The sequence below is a fragment of the Squalius cephalus genome (assembly GCF_949319135.1).
Source record: "Squalius cephalus genome assembly, chromosome: 3".
NCBI lineage: Eukaryota > Metazoa > Chordata > Actinopteri > Cypriniformes > Leuciscidae > Squalius > Squalius cephalus.
The window spans coordinates 29,603,683-29,624,185 of NC_137124.1; the positions used below are offsets into that span (position 1 = coordinate 29,603,683).

The 20,503-nt window shown below is 41.4% G+C and overlaps 1 protein-coding gene across 2 annotated transcripts in view; it reads left to right on the top strand.

Annotated features, from left to right (window-relative positions):
* adamts18 (ADAM metallopeptidase with thrombospondin type 1 motif, 18) overlaps window positions 1-20,056 on the top strand; it is a 65,241-nt gene extending 45,185 nt beyond the window's left edge. For both annotated transcript variants that reach the window (XM_079868021.1, XM_079868022.1), the window contains 7 exons: window positions 470-590; window positions 1,212-1,338; window positions 12,405-12,609; window positions 14,314-14,508; window positions 15,348-15,596; window positions 15,693-15,858; window positions 17,377-20,056. In XM_079868021.1, coding sequence (XP_079724147.1) covers window positions 470-590; window positions 1,212-1,338; window positions 12,405-12,609; window positions 14,314-14,508; window positions 15,348-15,596; window positions 15,693-15,858; window positions 17,377-17,495 — 1,182 coding nt within the window. In that variant the 3' untranslated portion in view covers window positions 17,496-20,056. The remainder of the gene's footprint in view (window positions 1-469; window positions 591-1,211; window positions 1,339-12,404; window positions 12,610-14,313; window positions 14,509-15,347; window positions 15,597-15,692; window positions 15,859-17,376) is intronic.
* Window positions 20,057-20,503: the final 447 nt, after the last annotated feature.

The window sequence follows — 20,503 nt, forward strand, 5'->3', positions numbered from 1 at the left end:
AACCTATAGCATACAGGCCTAATGAAACATAAACATTGATGTAAATCTTCCTGGGAAGTTAAGTCTCATTGTACACCACTATATGAAAATATTCAGATTCACCCAACCCACAGTTTGGTCCACTTGTGCCGTTTTCCAAACTGACAAGCTTCATTTCAAACACATAGACAATCTAATTTAAACATCCCTCCAGTGTAGCATCACTAGGAACACTGTGGTGTCGTCTCTCAGTCCCAATGGAGCTATAGCCTCAAAACAGCACCAGACACTCTGGCACCTTCTCCCTTGCTGGAGAAGACATTGACAAGACATTCAGAAACAAGTTAAATTTCAGTTTGACTGAAGCAATAATTTAAGTGTTTGAAAATGTTATGAAAATGACTGAAATCAGTGAACAGTAGTGTGTACTTGGATGGACAGAAACCTGTCACTTGATTATAACTGACCGATGATCATCTCTCCTCCACAGATTCTTCTTCAGGGTAAAAATCCTGGTGTATCATGGGAGTATACTTTTCCCCATCCAGAGAAGAAGCACAACTACACTTGGTCTGTGGTGCGCTCTGACTGCTCAGCGCCTTGTGCTGGGGGTGAGTCGGTGCCAAATGTACTGTACATGTTTGTTTTTAAGATACGAGTGTGAGAGAGCGGAGAGTTTTTGTGCTTGTGTGTTGTTGAGAAAGGAAGTTTATGAGTGTGTTTGTCCAGGTCCATCAAATGCACCTTTGTGAGCAGGACAGAAAGACAAAAGTGTGCCCCTCCTTCCCTTCAGACCTCACAATCTCATTGGCTCATCTCTGTGGTAGTGGCTCCTCCATTCACAGTCAGTTTTCTCTGAGTGTTGGTGGCAGACAGACAGCACTATGACATGCCCAGAGCACAGATCTCTATCTGTGCTCTCACACAGTTTCATTCATGCTTTTCTTTAGAGCAGACCTCTGGGCAGCCCCTCCTGGCCTCTCACACTGACAGAGGCCCAGCTTTGTTTGCCTCAACAGAAGCCACACTACAGTACTGCCATTCATCCTGAGCTCCCATAATCCCCAGAAAGACCATTCATGGACAGTGTGCTCCAAGCTTTCCTTTTCAAAAAGTTTGCTCTGATGATGCATTCGTTTATCTGAGATGGATCTCTACAACATATCCAAAGATAGTAGATGCAAAGTGTTTGTACTCATCCGCCATCCCATCTGTTTCTAACTCTCTCTCAGGTCGGGTCTCTACGAAAGCCCTTTGTCTGCAAGATCAACACACGCAAGTCAACTCTTCGCTCTGCAACCCTCAGACCAGACCTGTGGTTGGCTCTCACCTGTGTAACACACAGCCCTGCCCTGCCTAGTAAGAGTCTCTCTCTCTCTCTCTCTCTCTCTCTCTCTCTCTCTCTCTCTCTCTCTCTCTCTCTCTCTCTCTCTCTCTGTGTGTGTTGTGTCTGGCTTCCCTGTGCCATACTTGCTTGAGATTTGGCTATCTTTCAGTTCATTAGATAGCACTCCTGAGGGTGCTGGCTGTGTTCATTGCGGCCAGGCAGCGCTCGCGTCCGCACATCGAGAATCGTTTCGACCAAACCCTGCCGGAGAGCCGTTTCAGGGGATTGAGAACGAATCTCAAATAATACCCAAAATCAGTCTGGAGAGGCTGGTTCCCTTAGTAGAATATTTCAAAGCATGGCAAGACCTGCCAAATATTTCTCCTTTGGTCCTGCGCACAATAGAGAAGGGTTACAGGCTGCAGTTCGATTCTGCCCACCAAAATTCAGCGAGGTGGTGTTGACTGCAGTCGACCCAGTGCATGGTTTGGAATTGGAACAGGAAGTAAACTCCCTGCTGGTAAAGGAGGCCATAGAGCATGTTCCTCCTCCGGAGAGGGAGTCTGGGTTCTACAGCCGCTACTTCATAGTTCCCAAGAAGGACAGGGGGTTGCGCCAATTTTAGATCTAAGGCACTTGAATTGGTCTCTGAGGAGATTCAGGTTCAAGATGCTCACTATTCCCATCATCGTGAGTCAGATAAAATCTGAGGATTGGTTTGTCACGATAGATCTAAGAGACGCATACTTACACATATCCGTCCTTCCATCTCACAGGAAGTTCCTGAGGTTCGCTTTCGGGGGCGAAGCATTCCAATATTGGGTTCTTCCGTTCGGCCTAGCTCTCTCCCCTCGCACGTTTATCAAATGCATGGATGCAGCTCTAGCTCCTCTGCGGCTTCAGGGTATCAGGGTGCTAAATTATATCGACAACTGGCTTATTATGGCACAGTCACAAGAGCTGGCATTTCAGCATTGTGATGTCGTCCTTGCCCACATCCAGAGCCTGGGGTTGAGACTCAACACGAAAAAAAGCGTGTTGGCACCAGCCCAGAGAACCACGTTCCTGGGAGTGGTGTGGGACTCGGCCATGATGCAGGCACAATTGTCTCCTGCACAGATCGAGTCCATCCTGGCCACGCTGACCAGAATAAAGCTAGGCCAAGCCATCACTGGAAAACATTTTCAGAGAGTGTTATGACTCATGGTAGCAGCGTCCAACGTCATTCCATTCGGCCTGCTGCACATGAGGGCCCAGCAGTGAAGTGATGGTTGAAAACCAAGGGGTTTTCCCCAAGGGGGAACCCGTTTCGCATGATCAGGGTTATGCCCAGATGCCTTCATTCCCTATCTATGTGGAAAAAAGCTTGGTTTCTGTCCCAAGGCCTCGTGCTGGGAGCGTCATGTCACCAGAAAGCCGTTTCAACAGATGCCTCCCTTACGGGCTGGGGCGCGGTCATGGATGGCAGAGCTCTGAGGAGCTTCCTCCCAGACCTCAGGTGTCACTACGCAGACAATGTGTCGGTGGTCTGCTACTTGATTCATCAGGGGGTTCTGAAAACGCACCCTCTATCCAGATTGTCGCATCAGATCCTCCTGTGGTCCCAGGAGAAACTGTTATCTCTCAGAGCAATGCATGTCCCAGGGGACCAGAATCAGAGAGCAGACATCCTGTCGAGGCAGGGGCTGAGGCCCGGGGAATGGAGACTTCACACCGAGGTGGTGAAGACGATATGCAAGAGGTTCGGCCCAGTGGAAGTTGATTTGTTCGCGTCTCGAGGGATGTCCCACTGTCCACTGTGGTTTTCTCTCACCCATCCAGCCCCTGCCATTGGATGCCATGGTACAGACGTGGCCGAGGCTACGCCTGTACGCCTTTCCCCCGATCGCTCTGTTCCCGGGAGTTCTGGAGAGGGTCCGTCGAGACGGGATCAGCCTAGTAGCCCAGTTCTAGTAGTCCCCGTACATAGCACTCCTGGCAGGCCAGCCTTGGTAGATCTGAGGAGGGATCTGCTTCCACAGGCCGGGGGCTCAATATTCATCCTCGACCAGACCTGTGGAAACTTTGGGCCTGGCCCCTGAGGGGTCTCAGTACCTAGAGGCTGGCCTGTTGGCTGGAGTGGGTGAGACCATACTCAGTTCCAGAGCTCCTTCCACAAGGAGATTGTACGGCCTAAAGTGGAATGTGTTTCCACTTGGTGTAGAGAGTGTGAGATGGACCCAGTTAACTGCCCGGTGGCTTCAGTGCTGGAGTTCCTCCAAGATCGCTTCTCGGCTAGTCTTACCCCGTCCACACGGCTGCCATTGCAGCTTTCCATGCTCCTCTGGGTGATGGGCCTCTGGGGAGACATCAGCTGGTCATACGTTTTTTCTGTGGGGCTTGGAGGGTGAGACCTGCGGCTCGTACCAGGGTTCCGACATGGGACCTGGCAGTGCTTCTCGAAGGGCTGATCGAGGCCCCCTTCGAACCTCTGGAGTCGGCTGAGGTCAAGAAAAAGGTAGCTTTTTTACTAGCCATTACTTCTCTGAGGAGAGTAGGAGACCTTCAGGCCCTCTCAATATCTCATGGGTGCCTGGAGTTTGCTCCAGGCGACATTAAGACTATCTTGCATCCCAGGCCGGGTTATGTGCCTAAAGTGCCTTCTAATGTGGCACGGATGCCTCACGTGACGGCGGATGAAGAGAGACTTCATTTGCTCTTTCCTGTCAGAGCTCTCAAGATATATATTCAGAGGTCCACTTCATGGCGGAAGTCAGACCAGTTGCTGGTGTGTTTCGGGTCGCCCAAGAAGGGGCTTCACGCATCTAAACAGACCATCAGCAACTGGATCGTTCAGGCAATATCTATGGCTTATCAGGTGCACAGTTTGCCTTCACCTTTGGCTGTGAGGGCTTATTCAACCAGAGGCATGGCGTCCTCTAGAGCAGCGGTCCCCAACCTTTTTTGCGCCACGGACCGGTTTAATATCAGACAATATTTTCACGGACCGGCCTTTAAGGTGTGGCGGATAAATACAACAAAATAAAATGATACGACCGGCATAAAAACTGGTGTATTTTTTAAATATAATAATAAACGTGAATCCAAATGTGTAGGCCTACTCGCAACTTTATTAGCAGCGTCCTCGTAACATTGCGCTTAAAGACAACTGCGAAAGCCTGAACACAAACAAAATGCCCCCCAAAATAAAAAAAAATCTCCATGTTTTCGGTGCTGATGCGGTGCTGATGCGGTGCTGATGCGGTGCTGATGCGGTGGTGAAGCGTTCATGTAACATGTAAGGGTGGCTCTGCCAATAAAGCACCTAAAAGCTGTCAAAGAACCGGCAAAATTAATGATTATGAATATGTAAAATATAGCAGGAGACATTTTAAATGTTTACTAATAAACAAGTGTTTTCTGTGTCAGTGTCAGTGTCGGCTACAAAGATGAAGTTGACGATGCTGACTCGCGATCTTCGCAGTAGTGAACGCGCCAGAGAGAAATGTACATTTCATACGAATTACATAAGCAGAGAACAGTCAGTTTTCTTTCGTTTTGAATTGTTCTGTTTAAAAGTTTCAAGCTTTCTATATGTCTCAGGTCTGTGAGACAAGAATGCTACCTTATCACTGAGTTTCGGTTAATTTATGAGACGAGCTCCAGTTCACGCGCCGGCGCCTCCATGTCGTGATTATCTATTTTCTAATATTTACTTCTTATTTATTAAATCCAGGTAATTGTTTAATGAAACATTGATTAAAATTAAGATACAATTAATACAAAACGAAATAAAATTTAAAGACAGGCTTTGTGCTTTCTGTTTGAGGTCTCTGTGAAAGTTTTAAAGCAGTCTTTTAGTGCCGCTTTCAGAGCGCTCACGTCCGTAATGGAGAACTGTCCCGTCTGTAACATTGTTTTTTTTTGCGATGCAGCAGGATGGGCCACCCCTCATACTTTTATCAGATTTTATAGCCTGGACATTCCTTCTACGCCAGGCACTCTAGTGCTCTCGTCCTAAGTGTGCCTGTGCGCAGCTTCAGGCTGGGACAGGCAGGGCTTGTTGTGGCATAGTGGGTACTCATTCCCCAAAGTGTCGTATCAACGCAGTTCGAGTTCCCTCGAAATAGAACGTCTCAGGTTACGACTGTAACCCTTGTTCTCTGAGAAGGGAACGAGACACTGCATCCCTCCGCCACACCTTCCCTTGTCTGGGAGTGACTTGCTTCATCGCAGAAGCTAACTCTGTTGTGTGCCGGCGTGGTGGCACACTGTCCCTTTGTCCCTTTGTAGCTTCCGTGTATACCTTCACATGTTACGTCATGACGCAGCACCAATCAGGATTGGATTAGTTTCATTCATACTTCAGATGCGTTACGCTAAGCGCGTTCCCCAAAGTGTCGTATCGACGCAGTGTCTCATTCCCTTTTCAGGGAACAAGGGTTACAGTTGTAACCTGAGAAGTTTTTTCACTAGGGGATGTAATGGAATTACAGAGATTTTTTTCTGTATTTTGACATTGACTAAAATGTAGGGTGGGGACTTGGGGAATCGGTTGTTGATTGTTTTGAGACAGATCTGAATGCGAGCTTGCAGTCAATTGTAAGGAAAGAGCAGGAGTTTAAGCAGACAAAATGATCGGACAAGTCCGGCCGTCACCATAGAGAAGTCTGTTTTTTTTTTGCACTGGAAGATCGAGTTGTGACATTTTGATTAAAAGTGATGAAGTCCAAAAATAAAATAAAAAAATAAAATGCATGGATTAATCATTTAGAATAAGATCAATTACATGCATTAAAAAAAAGATAGGGGGAATTTTAATTTAATCTCAAATAAGTTTTTTTTTTTACAGTTTAGTTATTTTAATTCAATTGAAATTCTACACCATGTTTGCTACCTCCATTCAAATTTTAAAAGCATTCTTAGTTCAATTCTCAGTGGTGTCCAACCATGCTCTCAGTCATTATTGATGGGCACTGTGCCCTGGTATGTCTGTCTGAAATCAGCTGTGGTAGCTTCAGCTTGAACCCAATTTAAAGCTCTGAAAAGTCACGTTCTCTCTTGGGTTCTCCTCTCTGTTTTATTCCTTAAAGAAAACAGGATTAACATAGCCTCCAGACAGGGACTGACTGTTCCCTCACTGTCCAAACTCCAGCTCCAAGCCACAGCCTGCCACACACGCACCTCTTAAATTATACAAACACAAACCCACATACACACATACGCAAACCAGCTTTCTCAATAAGGCATATACACACAAATTCTCGTTCTGTCTTGTCTTTTTGTTGACTACGGTGAATTACTACTCAAATATTCCAAGAATTGGTGTATTATTTATACATCATATTTATCGAAGACTCCCATTATATTTACAATGAGAGTTATGAGTGAAAAGGATAATGTTATATTTGGAAAGGAGGAGGATAAATGGAAAAAAAGTCACTAAGAAAAGACATGCTTAAAGATCTTTTTAAATGGAAAAAAGAGAAAGAAAAGCGGGGACTGTCTCACTAGGGACCCTGGGAAAACATTCTCAGTCTATAGGTGTCAGAAATCTTCTCTGGGCTCTGGAGACTATGAAAGGATCTGCTCAAAACAGCCTTTCTCTGGGTGTCTTAAAGCTAAAGTCAATCTGCCGGTCTATCTTCCTTTTGAGATTCCTGCTACCATTCTCAAAAGAGCAACACTCAACTCGACTTGATTTACTGATCTCTTGCCTTACAGAGGCATCTACATACCCAGCATCCTTCACTTGCAAGAGTGAAAGGCATTGACACACCATTTTGGCACTCAGATAACAAATCACTCCTCCTGGCTTTCCTTCCTCCCTCCATCCTTCTCACTCTCTCTTTCTCTCTGGCCTTACATCGTGTGAAATGTTGGCTGCGACCTATTATAATGTGCAGGCTATGGCGAGGCGATGCTAAAAGGGGAAATCAAGACCATATGATTGTTTCCTTACAGCAACAAGCTCTAACCGATTTGGCTTGTCCCATTCAAAGCCTGACAAATAGTCCAATAACAGTGTAATTGAAAACAACGGTAGGGTTGACGGGAGAGCAGCGTGTCTGCGGCGGTGCTGGATATGTGGAAACAGACTGCACGGGTTCCCATCACTCACCACCAATGTCTGTAACCCAATGACACTTTAACTTGGTGAGCAGAGGTACTTTGATTACCGGTAGAGATTACCAGTGATCCCAGACTCTTTCAGTTGGCGACACACCTTAATGACATCACCCTTCTGTTTGTCACACAATGAGTTAGTTACAGGGATAAGGGAGAGTTTCTCCAACTATGAAAATCCTGTCTTTATTTACTCTCCCTCGTGCTGTTTTTAAACCTGTATTACTTTTTTCTTGTGTAGAACGCAAAAGAAGATATATTGAAAATGTCTCTGTGATTTTTTTTTTTTTTTTTTTGTCCATACAATGAAAGTCAGTGAGGTCTAATCTTGTTTTGGACCACATTTACTTTCATATAAAATATCTTATTTTGTGTTCTGCAGAAGAAATAAAGTCATACAGGTTTGGAACAACATGAAGGTGAGTAATTGATATCAGAATTTTAATTTCCATCCATTTAAGAGCTTTTTAAATGAAGGTACAATGGGGTATTATGTGAAATCTTAAATGGCCTTATGCTTTTTCTTTTCTCTTCATGAGATTCCCACTATTCAAGATGGATTTTTTTTCACTGCGTGTAGGTCATACTGTAAGGATGTTTATTGTTCAGACAGACAGGTCCTAAATCCCACAGTTACTAATGACCACCCCCACTGTATGCCGAGCAGAGTCTGTTTCACTCCATTCTGAATGACATCACAGCCTTAGGATATCGACTTTAGACTCCTGAAACATTATTTGTTTGAGGCATTATGTACTTTGATTTATGACCGCCGAAAAGAGGAAAACTAAAAACAGGGTGCAGGAAAGGGAAAATAAATAGACCTTTGGAAACACTTCCAGAAAAAGTATTGGCATGCATTCAAAACAGGAGAAAAAGACAGAAGCTTCTGCTTATCTTTCCAGCAAATATCTTCAGTGTTGACAGGTCTGCCCATGTTTTATTATGGAGCAAGAGAGACGGCATCCCTGTGGGGATTGAGCGAATCTAGCCGACCAGGAATGGAGCGCTAATCTCCAGACTATGGCCTACAAGACTCAGTCTGACAACGTACTCCCAGCTGCAAACGCTGCCTTGCTGCTTCTGTGAAGCGAAGAGCACGGTGACTTCAAACATTGGCCGGGCCCAGAAGCGGCCAGCTTCATTTGTTCCCTAAAATGTCATGAAAAGATTAATGCACATGCCTTAAAGACTTTTGCAGTGCTTTTCTTTTAGTTTCTTAGCCGTGTTGCATGATTATAGGTTTGCTTTTGTCTTCAACTGACACTCTTCAAGCCTTTACATTGATACAAAAGATTCAATGAAAATAATCTATCACATAGTTTCCACAAAATGTTTCTTGAGCAGCAAATCAGCATATTAGAATGGTTTCTGAAGGATCATGTGACACTGAAGCTTAGGAATAAATTACATTTTAAAACATATTTACATGGAAAACAGTTATTTTAAATTGTGCAATACTACCGTTAAATTGCAACAATACTACAATACTATAACACAACAAATGTTTCAAGTGGTTTCTCCAAATTCAACTGAAAACGCAACTTTTAATGACTTCTGCAGTCTCAAAATTATTCAACCCCCTGAATAGAATCCCTCGCAACAGCACAAATCTGCAAAACAAGTGTTGTCTCAAGCACACCTGATGCAACTAATAAAGGGCTTCATTAGTTGCACCCGGTTTGCTTGAGCTAGAACACATGAAATACATAAACTGGCTAGGTTTTTTAAGTGTCACATTTGACTGCATGTTAGAAATATGTCTAAGTCAAAAGAATGGTCAAAAATGTTAAGAGAAGATATCATCGCCCTACACAAACAAGGAACAGGATACAAGATAGCAAAGGCACTAAATGTTTCTAAAGACACCGTTGGAAACATAGCTCGCAAGTTCAAAGTTAAAGGAACAGTGGTTACACTACCTGGATTGGGCAGAAAAAGGAAGCTATCAACGGCTGCAACCAGATTTCGGAGCAGGTTCAGAAAAAACATTGAATGACTGCAAAAGACATACAGCAAGACTTGGTGTCAAAAGTGACACTGAGTTTTCAGCTTGCACTGGCTCTTACTAAGCACATGCTGTTTCCATGCCACAACTCCAAGACGTACACCACTACTGACCCAAAAGCACAAGAAAAGTGCTCAAAATCATATAAATAAGCCACAGAAGTTTTGGGATTCTGTTCTGTGGAGCGATAAAACAAAACTGGAACTTTTTGGCCCTACGGATCAGCGGTATGTCTGAAAGAAGAAGAATGAAGCATATGCTGAAAAGTTAAGCATGGTGGTGATGCTCTGGGGCTGCTTTGCATCCTCTGGCACTGGAAACCTGCAGTGTGTGGAAGGCAAGATGGATTCATTGAAGTATCAGGAGAAAACGTCATGCCATCAGTGAGGAAGCTGAAGCTTGGGCGACATTGGACCTTCCAACAGCACAGTGATCCCAAGCATACCTCAAACTTGGTTGCAGAAGAAGTCCTGGAATATTCTACATTGGCCATCACAGTCACCTGACTTGAACCCTTTAGAAAATCCCTGGGATTTGAAGAGGGCGGTTGCAGCATGCAAGAATATTACTGAACTGGAGGTCATTGCTCATGAGGAATTGGCTAAGATTCTTCAGAAACACTGTCAGAAGCTGGTGTCTGGTTATACATCTCGTTTGCAGCAGGTCATAACAGCAAAATAGTGTTCTACTAAGTACTAAAGATGCTTGCCATGAAGGCGTTGAATAATTCTGAGACTACAGAAGTCATTAAAAGTTGCATTTTCAGTTGAATTTGGGAAAACCACTTGAAACATTTGTGTTGAGCTATTTGTTTGATTTGTTCATTGCAAACAGCTGAAAGTCTGTACATTTTGCCAATAAACCTGCTTTGCAATAGGGGTTGAATAATTTCAATTACACATGATCACTGAAAAAAACAAAGACTACTGTAATGAATAACAGTAAAGACAAATTCCTATATAATACAACTAAACATACCTAAAGTTTTTAATGCACAAGCTTTGGTTTGTTTAAAATGATATTTTTAGCAAAGGAATTCACAAAGTCGCGTGGGTTTAGGAAAATACATGGTTCTCTTAGAGCTCTTAAACTGACAAATGCTTCCAAACCAAAAGCATTCCACAGAGAATGCTAAAAAGTGATTTTGAATAAGTATGAATTATGGGTGCATCGTTTTGGGCAGACATGGAGAAAATGCCAGCAAAATCAGACTGTATCCGGAAATGTGAATCAGTCCACAGTATTGTCCCCAAAGATACGTCTCCTTTAATTGTATGGCTTGAAATATGCAAGTTATTGAAAGATCCCAGAAATACAAAATTAAAACAAGAGCCAGCAGCGGTTTGCAGTGAGGCACGGCATGTCAGCTCTTTGACCAATGACACATTGTCATTTATGTGGCGAGGAGAGCACGAGGGGGAGTGAAAAGGCATATTGTGCTGTGGATCGTGTTTCTTCCCTCAATTAAAATAGCAGTTTAACCATCTCCCTCCAATTTGTCAGATGGCTGGAGAGAAAATTAAAGGATTTTTCTCAGCTCCGTGGCTCAGGTCTGTGTGAGTGGTTGGGTGGAACCGGGTCTTCTAAGAACTCAACCCGGGGCGTCTGTCCGGTGTTGTGGCCACGGCTCTTGTCATAGCTGTCATTTGCTCTAATCTCTCCCTGGCCTGCCCAGCTCTATTTTAAAAGCCTCTTTTCATCCACAGCCAAGAGAAGCAAGGACAGAGTTGCAATCTGAGCACTGGAAGAGAGCTTCTGTGGCATCAGTTTTGATTTTGTCTTTTAGACATAACTACCCTTTGAATTTAGCCAGTATTTTGTCATGTCATATCCTTTAAGAAAATTTCAGTTCACAAAAATAAAATTTTATTAGATGGAAAAGTGCAAAATGAAATATACACATTTTACACATTTTTGTTGGAAGAAATGAATACTTTTGTTCAGCAAGGATGCATTAAATTGAACAAAAATGACAGTAAAGGCACCTAAAATTGTACAAAAGATTTCTATTTCAAATAAATGCTGTTCTTTTGAACTTTCTATTTATCCCCAAATCCTGAAAAAAAAGTATCAGTTTCCAAAAAATACTAATCAGCAGAACTGTTTTCAAAATTGTTAATAATAAGAACTGTTTCTTGAGCAGCAAATCAGCATATTAGAATGATTAGGATCATGTGACACTGAAGACACTGTGATGCTTCAACCTGTGTCAGCATTTATCAAAAACGTTAACAAACGTTAACAATGGCCTTGTTGTGAAAACCTGAGCTGAAATAACTTTTGAGTACATTACTTAAATACAATATTCGGTCAATGCTTTAGTTATTCATTTTCCGTGTTTTAGTGTGCTGCGGAAAAAGTGCATTTGCAATGTGACTTGCACATTTATTTATTTTTTTACTGAATTATTGGCCATAGGAGGGCACTATTGCATCACCACAAATAGTGCCCAAAAGCACAAAATTTGACATATTGAGTATTCAGAAAGAAGCCATGATTCATTCCAGCTTTTGTTCATCATATTGCTGCAATGAAACAGATTAATCTATTACAGAACCTTGGAATGTCTCATTTATTTGCCAGATCTGTGTTTTGAAATATTTTGTCATGTGAAAATTTTCAGAATTAGAAATCATATTTATGAACTCAGGATGTGTGCATCCATTGATAATGTTTAAACTCTTAAGCTGGAAATGTAAATGCATGTGTGGTGTATATGTCCATGTGAGCCCACAGGGAGAGGGTGTGTGCAGACAGATGTATGTGGTTTTTTCTTTTTCTTTCCATCATGTCGTTTACAGAGTAATCAGATCATAATCTAAACAAAATCTACCTAATGTGATGATCATTAATGAAGCCCTTGTGTGTGTCTAAGTGTGTCAAGTACCTGTGCCATGTGGATGTAAAGTGTCTTCCATGTTAAAATATGCTGAAATGTTCAAACATAAGGCTCGCATCTGGAGGTCAATTTGTTTGTCTTGACAGTTGGACGACAGGCAAATGGGGAGTGTGCAGTAGAACATGTGGAGGCGGGCAGCAGACACGAAACATCCGTTGCATGAGGAAGGTGACATACCAGCGTGAGGAGGTGACGGCTCACTCCTTATGTCCAGTAATAGCTCCAGCTCAACTACAGCCCTGCAACACACAGGCATGTCCTCCAGAGTGGAGCACTGGCTCCTGGTCACAGGTATGTGTACATGCACATGCAACCTACATAACAGGATGTCATCGTGGGGTGCACAACTAAAGTAAAAAGTAAACTAAAGTAACATTTTAATACATTTTCCCAACAAAATAAATAAATAAATGTTTACTTTAAGTGTACTGTTCAAAAGTTTGGGGACAGATAGATAAAAAAAAAAAAGAAAAAAAAAAAGAAAGAAAACAAATGATTCGTTTTATTGAGCAGGGATGCATTAAATTGATCAGAAGTGACAATCAGAAACTTTTGTAACATTATACAGTAAATGTGTTTACTATTTCTAAAAAATACTGTCCTTTTGAACTGTCTATTCATCAAAGAACCCTGAAAAAAAAAAAAGATTTATCAAGCAGCTCAACCTCTCAAGCTCAAGGTTTCAACATTGATAATAATAAGAAATGTTTCTTGAGCACCAAATCAGACTATCAGAATGATTTCTGAAGGATTATGTGACACTGAAGACTGGAGTAATGATGCTGAAAATTGAGCTTTGCCATCACAGGAATAAATTACATTTGAAAATATATTAAAATAACTATTTTAAATATTTTACAATATTACTGTTTGTACTGTATTTGTGATCAAATAAATTTCAAAATCCCTAACTAACAAAAGTCAGGTCCTGACAGATTGTTGATGTATGTGATGTTCTGTGGAATTAAAAGTTACAGAAGTTAGTATGATATTATATAAAAAAAAAAGATATTAAAATTAACTTCTGGTCTCATGTACAATAAACCGCATGTAATCTTACTCTCATTCCTTCCATGAGGCCAACAATGGGCAATTTTAGCTCTTTAATTTGATCCTGTTCATTTTCTTGCCTTTGTGTAAACAATCAAGTTATAATGAATAAAATGTAGTTGTTTGAGCTTAACCAGAACATGTCTCTGAAATTCTGCTCTACCCTTTTATAGAAATACTTACCTAAATTGCAACACAAGTGTATTCAGTTTTAAAAAAGGGCTAAAAAAAGTACCGCATAACAGCAATGACCCAAATATGAGGTGAAGATTTGAGATGCCCTGAACAATGTCACATCAGTGCTGAAACACTACTGCCCCCTGCTGTTATTGCACATGTAGCACATGCCTCTCACTGTTGCATTGCTCACATTAAGAATCTATTCTGGACTTAAGAAATGACCATGCAAATCGCCTCTCTGAAACTTTAGTGATGCTTGGAAGTGTTTCTTTAGATAAATGAGTACTTTAAACACGGTATATTTTGTAATATCTTTTCTTGTTTTGTTTTTTTGTTGCCTGTGTGTGTATATTTGCAACAATATATTTGTGTACCCTGAACTTGATCTTCCCGTTTACACACACACCAGCCACAGAGAATGTTGAAACACATCACTTTTTTCATTTCGTCATCAGCAATGTTGAATTCTTTAACCTTTTTTTCTTCAGTCGAATCTTACTCAATATGTTAAATCGTGAATCCGTGTTTTGAATAAACAGTTTGAGATCTTTGAGAAGTTTTTGCCGTAGTAGTTGATATTGACTAAATTCCTTCTAAAGGTCAGAATGAGTTCACACCGCCTGTCTCAAGAGTTCATTTCAACTCTTGTTTGAGGTGAACAGCATGCCACTGTGACCTTTACAATGTTTAAACTAACATCACTCAAAGACCACATGAGGGTAACTCTCTCTCTCTGTTTATCTTTCTTTCTTTCATTCTCTCTAGTGCTCTAAGACCTGTGGGCGAGGGTTGAAAAAGCGCAGTGTTTTCTGCAGGAGCACTGATCCAGGTGCCAGGGCTGTGGTGGTGCCTGACAGCATGTGTAAATTACACCTGAAGCCCAAAGCCCAAGAGACCTGTGTGCTGAGCCGCTGCCCCAAGAACGAGCGTCTGCAGTGGATAACTACCGCCTGGGGAGAGGTAAAGCCCCTCATAGGAATATCAAAGGTTACGTTGAAGCGCTCACACAAACGGTTCATATGTAGCTTGAGCAAATAGTCACCAGATACATTAGATCATGACGTTTAAACGCTCTCTGTTCACTAGCATTTTCAAGCGGTTTACAAAAGTTGCTTGTCCACAATGAAACAGATTTACTGTTACCAAATATTCCACCACTTACTGGTGTGTCCAGGTCACACTCAAGCGCCATTATGCTTAATACATGTATGCTTAAAAACACAATCCCTCATGTTTTGACGGTTTCATCTTTGCAAGGATGTAATATGAAGATTGTACAAAATAAAATGTATCTTTAGTAACAATGTGGAGTTGAATTGCACATAGCTGGCAAATATATGTAAGACCATAGATATCCATATGTACAATATGTGTCACATTTTGTGTCACTAAAAATGCATCATAGTTTTTAAATCTCTCCGAAAACAGCGTTTTCAAATTGATCCACTTTGGAGGGTGTCTTCAGAAAGCTGTCTCAGTGTGTACAGAAGGCCAAAACGTACAGAAAAAGAATGTATCCGGATGAATGTAGACATAGCCTTGGATGCACGCTATCATGTGTGCAAGTGGTTAGAGCAACATCTGTGCATGAATATTTAAAACACACATTTGATTCCATACAGCTAAGTGGCACTTTCCTTTCTGGATTTGTACTTAAGTGTCTCACTCTTCTCCAGACTATAGCAGCATTGTTAACCGTTGCTATGGAGGCATGAGTTGTCCTTTGTAGAAAGGGGTCAGAGGAGTATTTATGTGTATATACCTTATTATCTGATGATCTGTCTGGATGTTTTACGCAGTGTTCGGCCCCCTGTGGAGCAGGAGTAAGGAGAAGAGAGCTGCATTGTGGAGAGAAAGACTCCCAAGGAGGCTACACTGAGTTCCCTTCAAGGAGGTGCAGGAACCTACGGAAGCCCCAAGCAGACCTCAAGCAAGCCTGTAATAACGGCCCCTGCCCAGAGCCCCTGCCACCCCAGCTCCTTCAGCCTGGCCCAGACAGGGGCAGCACTTCTGTGACTCTGGGCTGGTATTCCTCCCCTTGGCTGCAGGTATGCACAACTAGCTCTTTATAACCAATCAGGGATCTGTTCTGTTAATATTCTGCCAGATTTCTAAGCTTCCTGTCCTGTTCATGTGTCTTTCAGTGCACAGTGTCCTGTGGCGGTGGGGTGCAGACACGGAGCGTTCAGTGTCTGAGACAGGGGCGTCCGTCAGTGGGCTGTTTACCTCATCAGAGACCCATAAGCTCACGGGCCTGCAATACACACTTCTGTCCTGGTCCAGTCCCACCTCTCTCACCCACACTTAAAGGTACAAGCTACAGTAGTTGGCCTTTAAATGTAAATTTATTAATTTAGAAGGCACTTAAATCCAAAAGCGACTTCAGTACACACTACCGTTCAAAAGTTTGGGATCAGTAAGACTTTTATTCAGCAAGGATGCATTAAATTGATCAAAATTGACAGTAAAGACATTTATAAGTTTACAAAAGATTTCATAATCTGGACGTTTTTATTAATCAAAGAATCCTGAAAGAAATGTCATGTTTTCCACAAATTATTTTGTCAACATTGATAAAAATAAGAAGAAATGTTTCTTGAGCAGATAATCAGCATATTAGAATGATTTCTAAAGGATCACGTGACACTGAAGACTGGAGTAATGATGCTGAAAAGTCAGCTTTGCCATCATGGGAATACATTACATTTAAAAATATATTCAAATAGAAAAAAATGCATTTTAGAATTTACAAGAGCCTAGATAGGGCTTGTGCTGCAGACTGAAATAGAAACAGCCTCATGACCAGACTGTTTACACAATGTGAAGTGAAAGTAGTTAATCTACTCCCATTGTTAGTTCTCTTCCTTCCTTGCAGTTTTAGAATAGTACACAACCAGGAAATTGATTTCCATGACATTTATGTGATGCAGCCACAGAACATACAGGGAGGTTCTCACCTTCGGTTGCCACCTTGAACACCACCCCAACTTTTAGCTCAACTGTTATCTCACTCAACAGTACCTGCAATGCCTGAGTGGACATACTTCTGAATTTGTTATGAACTCTCATATCTTGTTCTGTAGCTCAACTGGCAGAGCGTGATGTTAGTAATGTCATGGGTTGGATTCTCAGGAAACATATACTGATAAAATGTATACCATGAATTTACTTTACGTTGCTTTGGATGAAGCATCTGCCAATTGCATAAATGCACGTATATTTTCCATAGTGTTAAGTGTCATTGTTGCCTTGATTACATGTGTATCATAATCAGTTATCAAGCTTGATAAACATCACTGGTGTTTACATTTATTCATTATGTAGTGGTAAAACAATGTGCTTTTTACTTGTTGATTTAAGACCACATAGTAGGTCAAATGACATTGTGCGCCACTATTTAACAATACGAAACTGACATACATTATGTGATAAAACAATATAATTTAAATTAACAAATCATAATTGTTATGTTTAAATATTATGACATTTAGAATGTAGAGATCTTCATCTCTTTCTCTGGTAGTACATGGCACATACCACATAGTCATAAGTGTGTGTGTGTGTGTGTGTGTGTGCGTGCGTGCGTGCGTGCGTGTGCGTGTGTGTATACTTGTTTATTCTCATGGGATAACTGAGTGAGGGCCTTCAGAGAGCAGGTCAGGTCCTTATCAGTATGCTGGTGCAGTAATTCCAAGTGGTTTGCAACATCGCCACAATGTATCTATTCAGAGTAAACAGTACTTACAAAAACACTGAGTGCTTGTGTGCACACTGTTGTTTTTAAGGCTCAAAATAAATAATAGTCATTATGTGTCTTCCCATTAACAGAAGGCCAGCCTTGCATCGACTTCTTCAGCTGGTGTCATCTGGTGCCTCAGCATGGTGTTTGTAATCACAAATTCTACGGTCAACAATGCTGCAAGTCCTGCTCCGCCAAAAGACAGTAAATCAGAAGATCTTCACATCCCACAAGCCTCCTCACGACTCTTTGAGATCTGTAAATCATTGCGATAAAGATGACCACTACGGACAAAGTTGACATTTGCGAGATGTGGCACAGAAAGAGGCATTCCAGTGGACCTTGTCTTGGACTGATGAGAGATAATGAGAGCTTGGTATCCGAGGAACTCGAGAAACTCTATACATCAAAACTAGAATTGTGGTTCTTTAATAACCAATCTGCAGAACATTTATTTTGTAAATAATTTTATGTTTGTTCTCTTAAGATTGGAGATGTGACCATTGGTTAAAGCCATTAAGAGACTTCCATCATCAGTTGATCTATATGTTACATTGAAGAGCACCAAATGAGCATTGGAGTTATTCTGGTTAATGTGCACACCTGAAGTACTCTATTATTTGGGTTTGCTCTTTGAGCTCCAGTCAAACCCATATCCAGAAGATCTGGTCAGAAGTGAGACTACATCTCTACAGTGTTTTTGTGTTCCACTGCACTGCTTTTTAATAGTTTTTCTATGTAACTTGATGAACATCTTTGACCGTTACTCCACGTCTTGTTTTTTTTTTTTTCTGGCTCACACATTAGCGCTTCATTTTTAAGACAACGTGTCAAGTTCAGAGAAGTTCAACGTTTTACACACAGCAGAACTTATCAATGTCAATTTCAAAATAGTGGACCAATCAGAAAAAGCCAGGGGTGGGGCTAGCATGGAGTGTGTATACAGTAAAATCATTTGTTGGAGGAAGAGTTTAGCTATAGCTAGGGTGATTTTATTATTATTATTTTCATTTAAAAAATAGGATTCTGCTTTTCAGATATTTTCGGTTTTGGTTGCAGCATATTCCATGAAAGGCTGTTTTGAGATGTTCTGCTGTGTGCTTTTTATTTTATTTTATTTTTTACTCTTCGTCCGCGCTGCATCTCACATTTTTCTCACGTCTGCATCTAACGACTCCTTAGCCTGTAATCATTTAGTTTAAAGGTGTGGTCACAGTAGTGAATTTTCTACAAAATTTTGCAGCAAAAATCCATTGTCATATTTAAAACAAGCAGCGTTCTGTTGGTAAACACATTGAATCCATGTGACCTGTTCTAAAATCTGCATGGGAAAATCGTTGAATTCCCGATCGCATGAATTCCTATTGAAACTACTAGATTTTGCCTGCGAAAATTTGCCGAACAACGGTAAATGTGACCACGCCCTAATACTGCCTGCTTGACTGCTTATCAATGAATTAATGTTTTTGGTGCTATAAGAAGTGAAGTGCTCATTCTCATTCCATTGTTAATTTTGTTTGTGATTCAGTGAATTCAACTTACCGTACATCACAATCTTATGTTTACTTCAGTATAAAACCCCTCTACTCTTGTATGTTTACAAAGTAACTTAAACTTTTACATTGGTCAAAATCCTGTAGTCAAGAGAGCATCTACAGGCTTCTGATTTTAACAAACATTAACATGCTCAATTTCCTCTGTAGAACTGGTCTGACCTGTAAGGTTGAGTCACAATCCTGTTTGATCGCCACAGAAGACTAAAGCAGACAAGATAGATTTATCATTAATGAAGTTCAGTGCTTCTGCTGAAATATGTAGTGGGTCCATTGGCGGATGAACTATGTGTATGAGTGCCAGTATGTGTGTGTAATTAGTGTGCAGTCCATGCAGTGCTGTCTCCCACAAGGCGTACGAGAGGACTGAGCTCGTCCCGGACGAGTGTCAGAGAGAGTACAGAAGGTTGCGCTCAGTCACTTTGGAGGGACCAATTAGTGTGCAGGAGTGAGTGTCATGTTCAGGAGGAGGAGGAGCTAACAAACCCAAGCCTCTCAGGACTTGGGACCTCATCTCAGTTTACTTTGTTAGTGCTCTTCATCTCTTTCTGATTCTATCTCTCTGTGTGATGTAGTTGTTGGGCTACTGTTCTGAGCTTGACAGAAGAGTGGAGTCTCAGCTTAGTAACAGGATTCAGGAATGACAGTCCTGCTCTAACAATAAACATTGGAGCAGATGGCACATGAGGTATAGCACCAGCACTCATTCTGTCCTCGTTTCATTCCAAACACTATTACCAACCCCCAATCCCTGGAAGGGATATTTGCATACACTAATAAGTGCAAAAGGTCACTTTTAAAAGTAGATGTTGCACTGCAGGTTGCTCTGTCCTCTTCTTCTTATGTTGCTGCCTGAACCATTTTAAAGGGTACTTTCAATTAGTTGTATAACTTCTGGATCTCCATAAATCAAGTCTTGTTCTTTTACAGTGTTTAATTTTTTCCTTACTTGACTATAAACATGTTCCTAATCACAAACAAATGGAAAAATACATCGTTTAGCCTTGTTTTGACATTATGTATGTTGTACAAATGATGAGTCGTGTCTTTCTTCAATGTCTGAATTTAATTTTTTTTGTAATTTATTGCTATGTCTAAATAGTTCCTGGGCTACAGTGTTGTCTGGAGAGGAGCTGACGGTATAATAGCACACTGTAAGTGTGAAATTTAATACTTCCACTGAAAGTTTTATAATAAAAAGTCTCTGATTTACTGTATTCCTCTAGTGAGGCTTTTTTCTACTACTGCTCCTGCAATGGCGAGTACAGAAAGCCCTTGAATGATGAAAATGCTGCAATATTTAAGGAATGAAAAATGATATGCTGTCATCACAACAAATTACTATGAACATCAAGCCAGAAGCAAAGTGGAGTTTAGACAAAATACTCCCTAGCATATTATCGACAAGGAAAACAGACTTGTTCTTGTGCAAATATAAAGCGTTATTTAAAATGTGCCACTAAGGGAAAGACTGCATGCATAGTAATAATAAGCTATAAACACATGAAAAAAACCCTCTAAAACAGATAGCAATGAGTCCCAGCCAACCGTAACGTTAAATACCCCAAACATTCATATTCCTCACTTCTCTTTTTGTGTTCCAGGCGAAATGTTCCTGTGTGTACTAAATGCCCTAGTAAATCACACAGAGTTTGCTTAAGTC